This window comes from Dipteris shenzhenensis, chromosome 17 (assembly GCF_047967505.1).
Source record: "Dipteris shenzhenensis isolate YYH24624 ecotype China chromosome 17, Dip_SZ_1.0, whole genome shotgun sequence".
In the NCBI taxonomy this organism is placed as follows: Eukaryota; Viridiplantae; Streptophyta; class Polypodiopsida; order Gleicheniales; family Dipteridaceae; genus Dipteris; species Dipteris shenzhenensis.
Window position 1 is genome coordinate 8,319,340 of NC_141612.1, and position 17,685 is coordinate 8,337,024.

Genomic DNA, 17,685 nt, shown 5'->3' on the forward strand with positions numbered 1-17,685 from the left:
TTTGCTCTAAGAAAGGAAGGCAACTTCAATTTAGGTTAGGTATGCTGTAACCAAGTGAAGGTTAACAATGATTGCGAAGAATTTTCGGAAGGGATCTAGAAAGGCATCTATGACATCTCTATGCCCATCCCTAACTTTGGTTGGAAGGGGGTGATGGAGGGGACTAACTATCCTATTTAGCTACGGAGTCGCATCTTGGCTTGAGCCTTATGGGAGATTATTAAGGTATTGACACCAAGTCCCTGCATTGGGCGAAGTTGTAAAGGCTACAAGTGCAGCATAGTTCAAAGATTTGATGCGGACATTGGATGAGGGAGAGCTAGTCAAGGTGGAGATTCTCAAAGATCAACTTTCGGCAGTTCACCAAAAGGTTGATAGCAATCAGCTAGCCATGCTATTCATAAGCAAGCTTTCACGCAGCTTCAATCGACTTGAGATTGCCCTAACATTTAGAGAAAGGAGGAAGCCTCTCACCTTGGAGGAGGTTTGTCATCTGCTACTCTAGGAGGAAGCATTATCTTGATACCTGGGACGAACAAAACGTCCATGAGCGTGATTGTATCACCTGAAACTGAAGTGACCTTGACTTGGCCAATCCCTTTCACGGGATATGATGCATTGTTGGCACATGTCACTGTGCCACCATGTGGAGCAGCCCCCAATGTCTGAAAGAGTGATCTGCAAGAAGTGATGTGCTTGGAAGCACCAATCTGACTTAGAATCTAAGACAGACAAGGCTGTAGCATGCTTCTCTGGATGGTGCTGGCATGTCACCGTGAAAGCCCACTCATGGTGAGCAATGTTTGCTGCCTCATGACCATGATCTGGGGCAGCAGCAGCAGTAGTGACAGCAAGGCCCTTTTTCTGCCTTTTCTTTTCAGAAGCGATGCGCTTGCGACATTCAGAAGTGTTATGTCCTAGATTCAGGCAATAAATACGATGTTTGCTGTTTTTCTTCTTTGCATCAGACGGGGCAGAATTAGATGAGTGTTCAGCAGTAGATGAGCCTCCAGAAGGCTTGGGTTTTCTGTAATTTTGCCCGTTCTTTCATTGTGATTGAAACTCCTACAAGGAATTTAGTGGTGTCTAGCACAGCCATGAACAAACCAATAAACTAAAATCAAAGATAAAAAACATTGAATGCATGTTGACATTTGGCATGCAAGGTTGTTTAGCACCATAATGTTGCTAGGAGGGCGCCTCGGACGAGGCACAAGCTTGAAGAACCTATATCCAACCGCGTGCAGGTCTAGCAGCCTTGACAAGCGGGCTTTGCTTCCTTGACCTTACAATGTCCTGTCTTTAACTACTTGTCTTTGCTTTTTCTTCTTTCTTAGCTTCATTTTTTATTACCTTTCTATTTGTAAAATTAAGTTAATGCAACTTTTGGGATAGAAATTGATTCAGGACATATTTGTTTATTAGAACGAAAAATAATGGAGATTTTCTTTAATATGTTATCAAAGAGCTGAGGCTCAAAGGCAGCAACAAGAACATCAACAGCAACAAGAGCAGCAGCAGATTGAGCTAGATAGTGGGTTGGGTACCAGTATTCTTCCTGTACAAGATCAACGCTCTACTTTGAAATTTGGTTTTATGTCCAAATCAGTGACATCAAAGGTAGAATTCTTTTCTCCATGCATTATTTTTTATTTGTAAGGTTACTTTTTCAAATGGTGTTTTTGACATTGCATGGAAGAAAAGAAGTGCTCGTATCACAATTAGAGACACATTGCCTCATGATTTACATGCGTTTTTGCAATCTACTTTGCTTTTGCCTTAGAACAAGGGAAAGAGATGTTAACTCATGATGCTATGAAAGAGTTTTCATGCTTCACCTCAATGGCAGCCAACGGTTTCGCCATACAATAAACTCTTGGTAGTGTCTAGTTTTGCCACAAGAGCAAAGGTTTCAAAGTAGTCAATACCCTCAATTTGACTGTCCCTTTGCCACGAGCCTTGCTTTGAACTTCTGAAGTATGATTTGATGTATTTCTTGTTTCTAAACTTTGTAAGAATCTTGTTTTTGTGTCATTTTATCACTAGAAATGAGAAGGTAGAGTTTTATCAAGCTGTGAGGATACTTCGTTGGTTATGGGTTGGTGGGCCCATGCTTGCTCAACTTGCCTAGTTCGTCTATGCATGATAGGAGGTTCTAATTGGAGGGCCACCCTGTCAAAACCTTTAATATAGAACATCGGCGAGGGATCTAACTGATGTCAAGGCCAGTGACAGGAACGTGTACCATTGTAATGTAGCCCTTGACTATGTGAAGGGATGTTAGATATGCTCAATGCCCCACCCTCCTGGTAACCACTAGTGGTCCAAGGTGCTCAAGTTGTAAGGCCCCCATATGAGGAGAAGCCATGTGTGAGCCCGGGACACTGGATGGATCCTGACTTGCATGTCAGATGAGGTCTATCAATGAGACCGTTGATGGTAGAAAGGTGATTGTGTAGGAGTTCCTTATTCTTGCTGGCGACGCTTTAGGGAATATTCCCTAAATATTCCATGGACAACTAGAGGTTGACTGGTCGGCTTCATTGACTAGGTTGACTGGTCGGTTCCATCGACTACGTTGATCCGACTACCGTCCTCATAGCTATAAAGAGACGACCTTCCCAGTCCATTGTACTAGATCAAATCTTCCAGCAGAGATCTTCCAGCTAGTAGCTCTTCACCTAATATCTGTCTAGATCGCCATCTAAGCTCCACTGTGGGAGCGCACGGGTGGACGGAGCCATCATCTGTACCACATTAGTATTGAAGGAAAATTTTATTCGTCTTCAGTTTGCTGTGTACTTTCTATTCTTTGTTCAGTTTCTGTTCTGCTGCGCCGTGTAATTTAACATGGTATCAGAGCCCAGGCGGCTCTAAGGATCGAAGAATAGAAGAGAGGCGAGGGCTTCAACAACATACGGAGCGATGGCAATAGGAAGCGGCTCAACAGGAAGCGGCTCGAGTTGAGCAGCTGTTGCTGCACCAACAATCCAGGCGTTGAGGATTCGCCCACCAGCCTTCACTGAAGGCAAGCTAGATGGTACGAACTACACTCTGTGGAAGTTTAAAATTAATGCTATTCTGGATTCATATGAGCTTCTAGAGACAGTACTGGGGACTGGGTCACCCTGGTTATAAGTACTACTGATAGTGTTTTGACCTTGATTCAGCATACATCTAAGGCAAGTGTGGCCTGGAACATATTGAAGAGTCAATATGAGACGCGGAATCAGACAAGGATCGAGAACCTGGAGAATCAGCTCGCAGTTGAGAAGTTTAATGAAGGAGAGACAGCGGAGGTGTTCATAACCCGAATCAAAAAGCTGCGTGACCAGATGGCTGGTGCTGGGATACAAAAGACTAGCGAAGAGCTAGCTCGGCGGTGTCTTTGGATATGTCCACTAAGGTTTGATGGACTGATAACAGTGCTTAACACTCAGGTGAGACCCCAACCATTGTCATTTGAGGAGTTCTGTGCTTTACTTATGGAGGAGGAATTTAGGCTTAAAGCTCGAGATGGAGGCGGCAATGGGGATGTTGCGTTCTCTGCCACTGCGAAAGGCAAAGGTGGTTCCTCCACCAAAGGTGCACCAGACTAGAAAGGCGTTGAGCACAGAGTTTGAGATGACAGACTTAGACTTGATGCACTACTGTTTGGGGATTGAAGTCTGGCAAGAGTCAGGCAAGATCTTAATCTCTCAGCAGAAATATGTAAGGGAGATCTTGAAGGCATTTGGTATGTCCGAGTGTAAGGAGATAGCTACACCTATGGAGTAAATGCGAGGCTGTCTATGGAGGATGCCTCACTATCAGCAGACATCGGGAGGTACATGAAGTTGGTCGGCAGTCTTATCTATCTGTGTAACACCAGACCGGATATCAGTTTTGCTGCTGGTTTTGTGAGCAGGTTCTCCAATAAGCCCCGGGAGAATCATTGGAATGCAGGGATGCGGGTGCTCAGGTATGTGGACACTCTTGATTATGGCATCACTTATGGTACGGGCACTTCCTTGGTTGGTCATTGTGACTCAGATTGGGCTGGAGATGTTGATTCCAAGAAATCAGTTTCTGGATATTGTTTCTCTTTAGGTTCAGGTATCTTCTCTTGGATCAGTAAGAAACAACCAACAGTGGCATTGTCTTCTATCGAGGTTGAGTATAAGGCAGCATGTTTTGTTGCTTGTGAAGCAGTGTGGCTGAGGAGGATCTTATGGCACATGGGAGTGCCAGAAGATGAGGCAACTGTCCTGAGGTGCGACAATCAAAGTTGCATGGCCATTCGTCAAAATCTAGTGTTTCATGCGCGCACAAACCATATAGAGATTCAGTATCACTATGTGCGTGATTTGATCGAGGATGGGATAGTGGAATTGGTCTACTGTCCAACAGAGCAAAATGGAGCAGATATCTTCACCAAGGCACTCGAGAAAGATCAGCTTTAGGATCATCTTCAGAGACTCGGCATTGGGCCGAAAAGGTAGTTCACCTACGGGTGGACATTGAGGGGGGGTGTTAGATATGCTCAATGCCCCACCCTCCTGATAACCACCAGTGGTCCAAGGTGCTCAAGTTATAAGGCCCCCATATGAGGAGAAGCCGTGTGTGAGCCTAGGACACTAGATGGATCCTGACTTGCATGTCAGATGAGGTCTATCAATGAGACCGTTGAGGGGAAAGATGATTGTGTGGGAGCCTCTTATTCTTGCGGCCTGGCGACCAGCGGTCCCCTTGGTGGGGGTTCGGGGACGAGAGCCCTCGAGGCGATGGCATAGGGAATATTTCCTAAATATTCCATGGACGACTAGTCGGTTCCACCAACTAGGTTGACTGGTCGGCTTCACCGACTAGGTTGACTAGTCGGTTCCACCGACTACGTTGATCCGACTACCGTCCTCATAGCTATAAAGAGACGACTTCCCCAGTCCATTGTACCAGATCAGATCTTCCAGCAAAGATCTTCCAGCTAGTAGCTCTTCACCTAGTATCTGTCTAGATCGCGATATAAGCTCCACTGTGGGAGCGCACGGGTGGATGGAGCCATCATTTGTACTACATCAGTATTGAAGGAAAATTTTGTTCGTCTTCAGTTTGCTGTGTACTCTCTATTCTTTGTTCGCTGCGCCGTGTAATTTAACAAGGGATGTGACCATCTACAAGGATGCATCAAGCTGTAGAGGATTGGCCCAAAATTCTGGTAATATGATATGATGTGGGACTGATGGCTTGCTACGGATCTTCCGTGCAAGATGTCAAACATTTAGTCTCTTGACATGGGACCAGTTTGACTCAGTTAGATGTGCCCACCAAAAGGGATTGCCATATATGTCAACTGGATGAACAAGGTAGACGAATAGGATTACTTGATCCTAGGGTCGTGAAAATGGGATTGAAAGCATTGAGGCTTGACAGCATACCATGGGCTCAATTGGGCCTGCATAGTTGGTCTTCCTGTGAAGATTGGACCTGAAAACGGAATTCCCAAAAACTACATATAAGATTTAACAATCTCAATTGGTAAAGGTAAACTACTCTTGATGTGCACCTGCTCGAGACGTGTTGAAGATCATGACCTTCGTTGTACCAAGCTTGACCGTCAGATCATGTTCTCATAGACAGTTTGAATTACGTCCAGGTGTTCTTGGAGACCTTACTGTGTGAGCATTAGTGTCTCTTTTGGTTTTAATAATTAACCAACTTTGTGGTGAAGTTATCATTACAGAGAATATCAAAGGAAGTGGAGGAAGAAAGAAGGCGGCACTCGAGATCCTCAACATCAAAATATGGAATGTAGGGGGATGGTCTTTAGACAAGATCACGGCATTGATGAGGAGATATCTGAAACTGACATTTATCCTCTCCCAAATGCATGAGGGGGTCACCTCATGATATGCTGATGTTGTGTTGGTAGATGAGGGATGGGATGGGAAGTAAAATAACATGCTGCCAAGCAGATATCTCTCTCATTTGCTGTTATCTCTAGCCCCATATATATATATACCTTTGTAAGACTAGAATATATCCAATCGTACAAATTCAGATTTTTGTTGTTCTAAGTCAAAAATTCTACAATGAAAACAAAAGAGAAAACGGAAGAGAAGAAAAATGAGCTAACAAAATTTCTTTGAAAACCATCTATATTGTTTATGTGGAATTTGGATCTTCTTTTATTATCTTGACTTCCCGCTGAAGTCTCGTCCTCCTATAGGTGGGGTCAGTTAGGACAATTAGTCCAGTTAGGGCATTTAGCCCTAGGGTTTTGTCATATTGGCTCACTCTTGAGCCTCCACTTGTTGTTGCAGCATTTTCAATATAGCATCTCGTTTTTGCTCTTCCATCACTCAATGTTGGGCTCCCATTGTCCAAGAGTGGCATCAAAGCCAGGTTAGGGATCTTCCCCTAAGTCATTTCCAGCCACCCCGAGCCCTCCCTTGCTCATTGACGGCTGTTTGGCGGCCTATTCTTGCTTTTTCCTCTGCTGGTCTGCATGCATTCCAAGGTGCGACCACACGTGTGACCATCCGGAGTCTCTCCAAGCATTTTTGTTGTGGGAAGGTTGTGCTTTGGAGCATTTGCTGCTGTTTTTGGCGATTCCTCAGCATTTTTGAGCTGCTCCAGCCTGCTACATCTCTGTACGGCACATTTAATACAGTCTTTTCCACACGTGTGAGCCGTACATCTGTACGACGCATTTACTGCATACCTGAGCTTGTACGGAGCTGTTCGGGGTGATTTCGGAGCTGTTTCAGACCTGTAGCAGTTGATTATTCACACGTGTGAAGCTCGCTGATCTTTGTTTCAGGTTCCGAGGCCAGCCCTACACGTAATGCCGTTTCTGGTACTGCACCTACCGCCTCTTGTTCTACTTTAGGTGATGGGTCCTCAAGTGATGGTTCTAATGCTACTTCTAGAACACCTGCAGCTACTATTACATGTACTTTGCCTCCTACACAGGAGCAGATTCAATGGGATGGTTGTGATGCCAAAGCACATGCCTTGATTGCTCTTTCAGTGAAACGGGTTATAATCCCTCACATCCGGTCTTGCAAGACAACTAAGCAAGCATTGCATCTTTGTATCAGGTGCGGAATGAGGCGAGGGTTGCCTATCTCCGCAAGTAGTTGAAGGACTTGAAGCTTGATGAGAGTGGTAATATGGATGCCTATCTCACTAATGTGAAGGATTTGAAAGAGCAATTGGCTAACATTGATGAGATTATGCCTGATTCTCAGCTTGTTTCTAATACCCTTGATTGGTTGCCTGATTCTTATTAAGGATTTGCTACTACATTGTGGCAATGCCAACCGTTTCTCGTTTGACCAATTGGTTGCTCAACTTTTCAGGTGGAGCAAAGTTGTGTGAATTGCAATGCTTCTATGGCTAGTGGTCAAGCCTTTGCTACCCAACACAAAAACAAAGGCAAAGGCAAGGTTTCAGCTGGTAAACCCCCCGATTCACATGTTGATCATATATATGGTGCCTCTTCTTCAGGGGATAATAAAAAGAAGAAGAGACGTTGTGTGAAGATTTTTGAAAACCCCAAACTCGTCTGAACATATGTACATGTGTGATGTTCAACCTGTGTGTGTGCTTGCTGGCGTTCAATCAGATTTTGTGTGAGCAACTTTCGAGCACTTCATGGTATCCAGGGACGGGATGGTGTTCATCATATGTGGATGGTCAGTGGGCAATCAAATGCTAAATGACTGGTGGCATGCAATTGTGTGCACATAGTCAATGAATATGTGCTTAAGTGCCTTGGTGTGTGATTTGGGGGAAATGTCTTGAGAGTGGTAAAATGTCACTGATGAGGTGGCAAATAAAGCTAAGGTGGCCAAATTGATTTGGAAAGGAGCATGCATGCACGTGGCTACGTGATGAGGAAGAGCAAGCTTCTAGATGGCGAGATGGCATGTACGTGAGGTCGACGGCCAGGTGGCGAGCTCGGGTTTTGCTGGAAGCTTTTGGACTTCATCGCTACTGAGATACGAGCTCGGCGAGGCAAGAAAGGGGGGGTGACGCTATTGTGCAACCGGATGGCCGGGGGAAGCCGGAGGTCGGTGTGCTCCGTGGTGAGCAGGAGAGAACAAAACGAGTTTCATCATGAAGGAGAGACAAGTGATGTAGATATTGCTTGAGGGACGGGTAGTGCTCTGGTCGGGAGTTTTGGGACGGAGTTGTGTGCTCTGTGAGCAAGAGGGTAGCTGCTGTGCTCCGGTTCCTTGAAGGTGATGTGCGATGGAAGTCCTTCGGGTAAGGTTGTCCGTGAGTCAAGAAATCCACAGTGTTGGATCACAAGGCAAGGGAGGGTCTCAGGATGTAGGAGTTGCTGGAGACTTGGAGAACCTTTGATGTCATGAGACAGGAGGTCCAGGTGCAGAAGAAGCTGCGATCAGCTATTGTTTGGAGTAGGAGGGGCGCCAACAGTACAAGAGGGGAAGGACTGTCGTGGGCTTAAAGTGAAGGATTGGGAGCGACCAAGAGCTGGGCTGGACTGGAAGTAACGGGTGTGGGAGTTTCTGAGAGCAGCTGATGAAGACTGTGAGGATCGCGACTGCAGGAGGAAGACGTGAGCTTGGAGGAGGATGCGAAAAGAAGGGGGTCTACATGGTTATGTGGGGATGCCGAGAAGATACGTGAGCTCTAGAGCAAGGGAGAGTGGCTGCAATGAGGATGTGATTACAGACTATAGGGTCTAAAGAGAGGTGTCGCTACTGCTGGTCTAGAGGTCTTACGGAGGGGGATGTGATTGTTGTTGATGTAGAGGAGGTCCATGGTCGCTACTACGGGAGCTGGAAGACCTTGGAACTGGTGAGGAGAGCTTGCTGGAGGGATCTACGTCACCCTTGAAGAAGGCTTTTTCAAGAGAAGGGTGGACGATCAGCTGGATGGAGAGGCTCGTAGATGAAGGGAGGTTGTGCGTAAGAGGAAGGTGGTGGAGTGCCCATATCATGTGAAGGCATAAGTACGTGATGGGGTGTGGAACTCCGACTGCATGCTTGGCACTGTAAATGGGCTTTAGGTGCTCGGTGATGATGAGCTTGTTGGTGTAGGTGGCGCTTATCAAGGTCCTGTTGTCTGAGTTTTGGCTATGTGTTGATAGTGTGGTTGTTGTAGAGAGCATGGGCTTGCATTAGTTGCAAATTGAGGCTAGAGAAGCCTTTGGCTCGATGGAGCTTGTGTTGGGCTGTGTAGTCCACTGGTTTTTTGTTAGAGGTTGTCTGGCTTCTGGAGAAAATGTGGCTGGAGTGTGAGTTGTATCAGAAGGTCTGTAAAGAGACGAGGATGTTGAATGAATGCCTTTTACCTTGTGATTGTGTTGTTCGGTTGTTTTAAACGTGGATGAGGGTGGCTGTGAAGGCGGGTTAGGCTCTACTGCTTTTGTCTATCCACGTTTTGGTGCCTCCACGGAGGAGTTCACTTCAGTTTACAAGATTGGAGGAGCAGGTGTTCTGAGATGTGTTGCAAGCAATGGGGAGAAATCCACACATGAGAGTGATACAGTGTGAGTGGTGTGGAAAATGTGGTCACAGGAAGGACAGATGTATTGAAGTCCAGCTACGTGTGATCCGACTCCGAGCCAGAGTGCAGAGAGCTTTGAAAGTGCTTGCCCGCAGGAAAAAGAATGCTCTTCGGATGCAGAGTGAGCTTCCTCAGTAGTGTGTTTGTTTTGTTGCCTTCCAGTTTTGTTGAGGTCGAGAAAGCCAGGGTGTGTGACAGTTGAAAGATTGTGAGGATGGCAGAGGACTTTCCAGAGTTTTGGGGGATGCCATATGAGAATGCAGTGAGATTCTTGGAAAAGATGGAATTCACAGCACTTATGAAGGATAGGGCAACCCCTCAGATTTTGTTTCAGATCTTGAATTATTGTTTGCAGGGAGATGCAAGAGCATGGTTGCAAACTCAAGTGGCTGCCTTCAGGACTGCTCATCCTCAGCAGCAAAATCCGGAGTATACAGTGGTGAGAGCAGCTTTTCTTGCACGGTTTGCACAATCCAGGAGCCCTAATGAAGTATGGAAGGAGTTGTGCAAAATTCAGCAAAAGGATAATCAGGATGTGGATCAATATTTGATAGAGTTTAGTAGACTGTGGAGTCTATGGTGTGAGGCTTTGATTCCTGAAATACCCCCGCAGATGATAAAAAGAGACCGGTTTGTGGCTGGTCTAGAACCTTCACTCCGTCTGAAGGTGGAGATAAAGAATATTGATAGTTTTGAGGATGCAGTCAGAGTGGCTAGAGAGAAAGAATGGAAGGTCAAGAGACTGAGGCAGCTTGGTATGCAAGAGGAGCCTAAAATCCTGGTCAGCAGGCTAGAAATGATCAAGGCATATGTAGAGAGAGAGCCAATGTCTATTCCTATGCAGGATGATTCCCTGAAAAAGGAATTGCATGAAGCTGTGGAGCTGATGAAAACACTCAGCCTAAATTGGATGGAGATTGCAGGAAGAAGCAGAGGTCAAAATAACAGCGGAGACGCTATGGATGGAGGAGAAGGAAGTTCAGCTGATGCAAGGAGAGTACCAGATTATGTGATGAGCTGTAGACTGGAATTGGAAGAGGAACTTGAGGAGACAGTCACAGATGAAGAGATAGATTTTTTGAGTGAGACAGAAGAAGAGAGCATCTCATCAGAAGAAGAGAGTCAGTTGTCTTCACTGTTGAAGGAACCTGATGATGTAAGGGAGCTGGATATCATTACACTTATGAGTGGAGGCTTGTCAGTTGCTATGGAGGAGGGTGTTGCTCAACTAGTTCTGTGCGAGGTGGCAGAGGAGAGCCGAAGAGAAGGGGTTGCTGCCATAGATGGCAGAGAGGTTGAGAGCCCATTAAAAGCAGCTAAGGATAATTCTGTGTGTGTAGATGATGATCATGCTCCAGTGTTGTGTGGTGATGATGTGCATATGATGGCTGAATGCAATCAGTTTGTGGTTGACACTGTGATTGTGCATGCCGAAGGGGTTGAGATTTCAGGTTCAACAAGTGAGGAAGAAAGAGGTGAAATTAGTAGTGAAGATGAGAGCTCAATCGTGTGTGACAGTGATGAAACTGATGTGGCTATTACTGATAAGGTAAAAGACCTACAGTCAGCAAGTGTTGATTGTGTGCATGCAAACTGTGATGAGGATGATGAGGTTAAGATTCAGTGTTTACAAGATGATGGTGATTCAGTTGATGAGCTAGATTGTGTTCTTGATGATGCACTGGATGATATGTTAGCATTGATCTCTTCGAAAGAGAATGAAAACACCAGTATGCATGTTGAGAAGGATGGCAGTGATAATGTGGTTGATGATCAGCTGGATGCTTTACTTGATGATACCCTCATGGATTTTGCATGTGTGGTTGGCAATGACAAGAAAGAGTGTGCTGATATATTTGAGCATTCTACAGATGGGAAGGATGTCATTTTGCTCCTGGGTGATCTTGATAATTCATGTGATGGATTGAGTTTTGCAGCTTCGAAGGTTGAGGCAATAGGGTATGCTGAGAAGTCCCTAATCACAGATTATGAGCTGGTTGTGCCCGTGAGACTTATGTGTGAGGTTGTGACCTCAAAAGATGTAGCTCATATGAAGATGAGCAAGACTCATGATATAAGTGTGACGGCTGATAGCCAGTGGAGTTGTGTAATATCTAGGCAAGATAAGATATGGGATCCTGGAGGCTTATATGGAAGGAGCTGGTGGCTACATCAAATTGCTGTATTGCTGATTCCATTTGATCCAGGAGGATGGTGGATTATGCATACCTGGCAGTGGAAGGTTCAAGGTTATCCTTTTGATCCGGGAGGAGGAAAGCAGAGGCATAGAGCACAAGCTTGCTTTGTTTTTGATCCAGGTGGTTTGCTGATGTTTCTCTTTAGCTGCTGGACATGAATGTCACAGCAGAAGAGTAGGGGTTGCTAAAGGTGTGTGAAGATTTTTGAAAACCCCATACTCGTCTGAACATATGTACATGTGTGATGTTCAACCTGTGTGTGTGCTTGCTGGCGTTCAATCAGATTTTGTGTGAGCAACTTTCGAGCACTTCATGGTATCCAGGGACAGGATGGTGTTCATCATATGTGGATGGTCAGTGGGCAATCAAATGCTAAATGACTGGTGGCATGCAATTGTGTGCACATAGTCAATGAATATGTGCTTAAGTGCCTTGGTGTGTGATTTGGGGGAAATGTCTTGAGAGTGGTAAAATGTCACTGATGAGGTGGCAAATAAAGCTAAGGTGGCCAAATTGATTTGGAAAGGAGCATGCATGCACGTGGCTACGTGATGAGGAAGAGCAAGCTTCTGGATGGCGAGATGGCATGTACGTGAGGTCGACGGCCAGGTGGCGAGCTCGGGTTTTGCTGGAAGCTTTTGGACTTCATCGCTACTGAGATACGAGCTCGGCGAGGCAAGAAAGGGGGGGTGACGCTATTGTGCAACCGGATGGCCGGGGGAAGCTGGAGGTCGGTGTGCTCCGTGGTGAGCAGGAGAGAACAAAACGAGTTTCATCATGAAGGAGAGACAAGTGATGTAGATATTGCTTGAGGGACGGGTAGTGCTCTGGTCGGGAGTTTTGGGACGGAGTTGTGTGCTCTGTGAGCAAGAGGGTAGCTGCTGTGCTCCGGTTCCTTGAAGGTGACGTGCGATGGAAGTCCTTCGGGTAAGGTTGTCCGTGAGTCAAGAAATCCACAGTGTTGGATCACAAGGCAAGGGAGGGTCTCAGGATGTAGGAGTTGCTGGAGACTTGGAGAACCTTTGATGTCATGAGACAGGAGGTCCAGGTGCAGAAGAAGCTGCGATCAGCTATTGTTTGGAGTAGGAGGGGCGCCAACAGTACAAGAGGGGAAGGACTGTCGTGGGCTTAAAGTGAAGGATTGGGAGCGACCAAGAGCTGGGCTGGACTGGAAGTAACGGGTGTGGGAGTTTCTGAGAGCAGCTGATGAAGACTGTGAGGATCGCGACTGCAGGAGGAAGACGTGAGCTTGGAGGAGGATGCGAAAAGAAGGGGGTCTACATGGTTATGTGGGGATGCCGAGAAGATACGTGAGCTCTAGAGCAAGGGAGAGTGGCTGCAATGAGGACGTGATTACAGACTGTAGGGTCTAAAGAGAGGTGTCGCTACTGCTGGTCTAGAGGTCTTACGGAGGGGGATGTGATTGTTGTTGATGTAGAGGAGGTCCATGGTCGCTACTACGGGAGCTGGAAGACCTTGGAACTGGTGAGGAGAGCTTGCTGGAGGGATCTACGTCACCCTTGAAGAAGGCTTTTTCAAGAGAAGGGTGGACGATCAGCTGGATGGAGAGGCTCATAGATGAAGGGAGGTTGTGCGTAAGAGGAAGGTGGTGGAGTGCCCATATCATGTGAAGGCATAAGTACGTGATGGGGTGTGGAACTCCGACTGCATGCTTGGCACTGTAAATGGGCTTTAGGTGCTCGGTGATGATGAGCTTGTTGGTGTAGGTGGCGCTTATCAAGGTCCTGTTGTCTGAGTTTTGGCTATGTGTTGATAGTGTGGTTGTTGTAGAGAGCATGGGCTTGCATTAGTTGCAAATTGAGGCCAGAGAAGCCTTTGGCTCGATGGAGCTTGTGTTGGGCTGTGTAGTCCACTGGTTTTTTGTTAGAGGTTGTCTGGCTTCTGGAGAAAATGTGGCTGGAGTGTGAGTTGTATCAGAAGGTCTGTAAAGAGACGAGGATGTTGAATGAATGCCTTTTACCTTGTGATTGTGTTGTTCGGTTGTTTTAAACGTGGATGAGGGTGGCTGTGAAGGCGGGTTAGGCTCTACTGCTTTTGTCTATCCAACGTAACTATTGTAGGAAACCTGGGCATGATATTTTTGAATGCAGGAAGCAGATTGCATCTGAAAAGAAGAAGAAAGAGTCTGGTCTTGTAGTATCTAGTTCTTCTAGTGCAAAAGATCGACATGAGTCCGCTAATTTTGCACAAGACCAGCATTGGGGTTTCTTAGTTACATGTCAGTATAATCCTGATGTTCATGATGCCTGCATGGGAGTTTCAGATGTACATGATGCCTGGTTCTTTGATAGTGGTGCTAGCAAGCACATCACTTCCTGCCGGAAGTTATTCAGCTCATTAAAGCATACATATCAGGGGGGCAGTGTCACATGTGCCAATAATGCATCATATACTGTGAAAGGTATTGGGCAAGTTACTCTTACTTTTGTCTTTGGTGGCATTGTCACTCTAGAGAATCTGCTTTATGTTCCAGGCATTCGCAAGAACCTCATTTCTATTTCAGCCATAGCTACATGTGGCTCTGAGGTTCTTTTTGATGGTGTTAGGTGTGTAGTATATGATGCTACACACGCCTTTACCATGGTCTTGACTGGCACATTGCCTAGAGGTCTTTATAGACTTGATGCATATGACATGTGTTTAGATGATGGTGCACTTGCAGATGCATATATATGCCTTTGCTCTTGATTCTACTATGGTAGATACCCATTTGTGGCATGAGAGATTTGGACACCTCAATTTTGGAGCTTTGGTGATGTTATATAAGGATGGTATGGTTGTTGATCTTCCCAAAATGCATATGCTTTCAAAGCATGTTTGTGAACCATGCTTGCTTGGTAAGATGCACCATGCTGTGTTTCCCAAGGATGGGAGAGTTGGTGCCTCTTGCAAGCTTTATCTGGACCCATGAGGGTTGCAGCTTTTGGGGGATTCTATTATTTTGTCACTTTTATTGATGACTTTACCAGGTACACTTGGATTTTCGCCTTGAAATCCAAATCTGAAGTTTCTTCATGCTTCAAGCATTTTATTGCCTTGGTTGAGAATGAGAGTGGGCTGCACATTGCTCACCTTAATACAGGCAGGGGGTGTGAATACATGTCAAAGGAGTTTGCTGGCATACATCATCGATGCACGGTGCCTTATACTCCTCAATAGAATCCCGTGGCTAAGCGGACGAATAGGAATAGATGTCCCACAAAGGCATTGCAAACTCACACACCTTATGAGGCTTGGACGGGTCGTAAGCCTCACATTTCTCACATGAGGACTTTTGGATGCTTGGCCTATGCTCATGTGCCTTCACAGACATGCACCAAGTTGGATGATAATGCTGTCAAGTGCATTTTTATTGGGTATAGCTCAGAGAGCAAGGTCTATAAGCTCTATCAGCCCCGCATGGGCAAGTGTTTTGTCAGTTGGGAAGTTGAGTTTGATGAATCTACCACCATGCCTTTACTGGATTGTCAAAAACAGCCCGTTGTTGATGCCCCATATATTTTTGACAGCTTGTTGCCTTTGTTTCCATCCGATGCTCAGGATGATGTTCCATCTGAGGTTGTACCTCGTCCATCTGTTGGCCATTTCCAGCCACATGTGCAGCCAAATATTCAGCCTGAAAAGACTTCCTAGTCCTGCTGATCCAAAACACCACAAAAAATTCTACATGCTGGCTGCTGCTCCCCGCTCCTCCTGCTGCCCTCCTCCTTCCTGCTCCCCTCCTTGCTGCCCCCTCCCTCCCCTCCTTGCTGCCTCCTCCCTCCCCTCCCCCCTACTTGCTGGTCCCCCCGCCTCCCCCCCCGACTCCCCTCCCTCTCTCTCCTTCTCTACCTCCCGCGCTGCTGCCAGCTTCTCCCCTGCACGCCCCCCCCGCGCCGCTGCCACCACCCCCCATGCTGCTGCCGCACCCCCCGCGTGCTGCTGCCAGCTCCTCCCCCGCTCTGCTGCCTGCCTGCACGCCCCCCTCGCGCTGCTGCCTGCACAGCCCGCCCCGCCCCCGCCCCCCCCGCTCTTTCTTTGCTTTCCCCCCCCCTCTCCTCCACTCCTCCTCTCCTGTATCCTCCCCTCCTCTCCCTTCCTCCTCTCCTCTTGCTGCCCCCCCTTTCTGTTTGCTGACTCCTCCTCTCCTTGCTCACTCCCCTCTCTCCCACCTTCCTTTCACCCTCTCCCTTCATCTAGAGTACCCCTATTCTCTTTTAGGGGTCTCCTGGGCTTCAGGAAAGCGGATGGAGTTATTTTTTGTGTTTGAATCGGCCTATCCTACCTCGATTGACGAATGGGTTCCCATTCAGTCAATCCGTTACCGCACACACCGGCCACGAGAACTGTCACTTTCTCAAAAGACGAGCTGTAGCAATTGCAAAAGGATTTGGAGCATGAGTGTTTCACGACTCTCTTCGCACGCATCCATGGCTCCCACCCCTCCAGGTCACAAGCTAGAGATTGGATGCTTGCGGCGCTTCCCCAGGAGCTCGCCCCCCACCTTAAGGATGTTCGTTTGTTGGGACAAGGTTTCTTTCAGGTGTGCCTAGATTCCCTGGACGTCACGAGAGACCTGCTATAGGCCGGGTTTCTATTTCTAGGCTACAGGAGGATTTTTTTGTTTCCCTTTCAACTGGGCTTTTACCCAGTTGAAGAGGACAAGCCGGGAGTTTCTATTTTCATCAGGTTCCCTGGTCTCCCCTCAGTTTATCACCGGCTTCTTTCAGTTATTGGCGAGAGGTTTGGTGTGGTAGCAGAGATCCCCCCTCTTCCTGGTGAGCCCTCTTCGGCTGTTAAGGTGGTCAGGATGGATGGGGTACCCAGGGTTAGGGTCATTGTCTAGGACCCTAATATTTCAGATGACCACATCGTGCTATAGTGACCCGATGGGTCTTTCTTCCGCCAGAGATTTGAGGTTGCAGGTCGGCAGGACCAGTGCAGGATTTGCAGATCCTCGGGGCACTTCGCGAGAGATTGCCCAAAGAAGAAAAAGAGGCCCAAAAAGCAACCAGCTCGTACTAGCTTACGACAGAGAGCAAGAGCAGGACCTACCGCTCCACAGGCACCGCCTCAGACACGGGCTCCCCCCCCTCCTGGGGCTACTCAAGTCCCTCCTGCACCCCTCACCACCTCTGGCCCACGGTGGGTCCGATTGCGGTCAGGCCCTCTACTTCAGATTACACCTCCACCGCTTCGGAGGCTACCCCCTTGGAGCCTCGGGAGGAGACTAGTGTTCAGGAGCCTTGTTCCACTCCACCGCAGGATCAGGTTGTACCTTCCGGCCAATGAGGATAGCCAGTTGGAATATACATGGATTGGGCGGCATCCCTCATCGCCGTCGCAGACAGCTGATCAGGAACCAGCTCCATCCAGGTGTTTCAGGTGGTTCCCTAGACATTCTTTTTCTTCAGGAACACAAACTGGATGTTAGAGATTGCTCCAAGTCAGGGAAGCTGCTTTCAGGCTGGACTTTTTGGCTTCCTACCTTGGGAACCAAAGGAGGTACATGCATATCAGTTTCAGATTCTATTCTCCCTCTGATCATTGGACACGGTACCATAACTCCCTCCAGGGCCCAGTGGATTTTACTTCTGATTGACGGACGTAAGGTTGGTTTCCTCAACCTCTATGCTCCGAACAACAAAGGGGACCGTGTTCCTGCGAACCTTGCCTCCATCTGTCAAGCTTTTAGTGGTTGTTTTGGAAAGAGTTGCTCTCGTGGGCTGACATTGCAGATTCGTGGATTATTGGAGGTGACTTCAACATGGTTAAGGCACCTTCTGATAAGCAAGGGGGCAAAGAAGGTGGTATTCATTCCCTCGAGAGAGCAGCTTGGGATGCCTTCTTGTTCAAGTTCAATGGCAGAGATGTTTGATCAGATGATGCATTTCATATTCAATCTCAGTCACTTTTGTTTTCTTGGTCGAACCATAGGGTGCAGATGCCTATCCATGCTCGGATTGAC

At 47.1% G+C, this 17,685-nt stretch overlaps 1 protein-coding gene across 2 annotated transcripts in view; it reads left to right on the forward strand.

Annotated features, from left to right (window-relative positions):
- Nucleotides 1-17,685, forward strand: part of LOC147891630 (D111/G-patch domain-containing protein) — a 66,559-nt gene that overhangs the window by 17,745 nt on the left and 31,129 nt on the right. The window contains exon 6 of one of the 2 annotated variants that reach the window (XM_087388676.1): nt 1,467-1,620. The exons of the other annotated variant lie outside the window; for it this stretch is intronic. Within the exon in view, the coding sequence (XP_087244802.1) occupies nt 1,467-1,620 (154 nt within the window). The remainder of the gene's footprint in view (nt 1-1,466; nt 1,621-17,685) is intronic. 2 annotated transcript variants of the gene reach the window in all.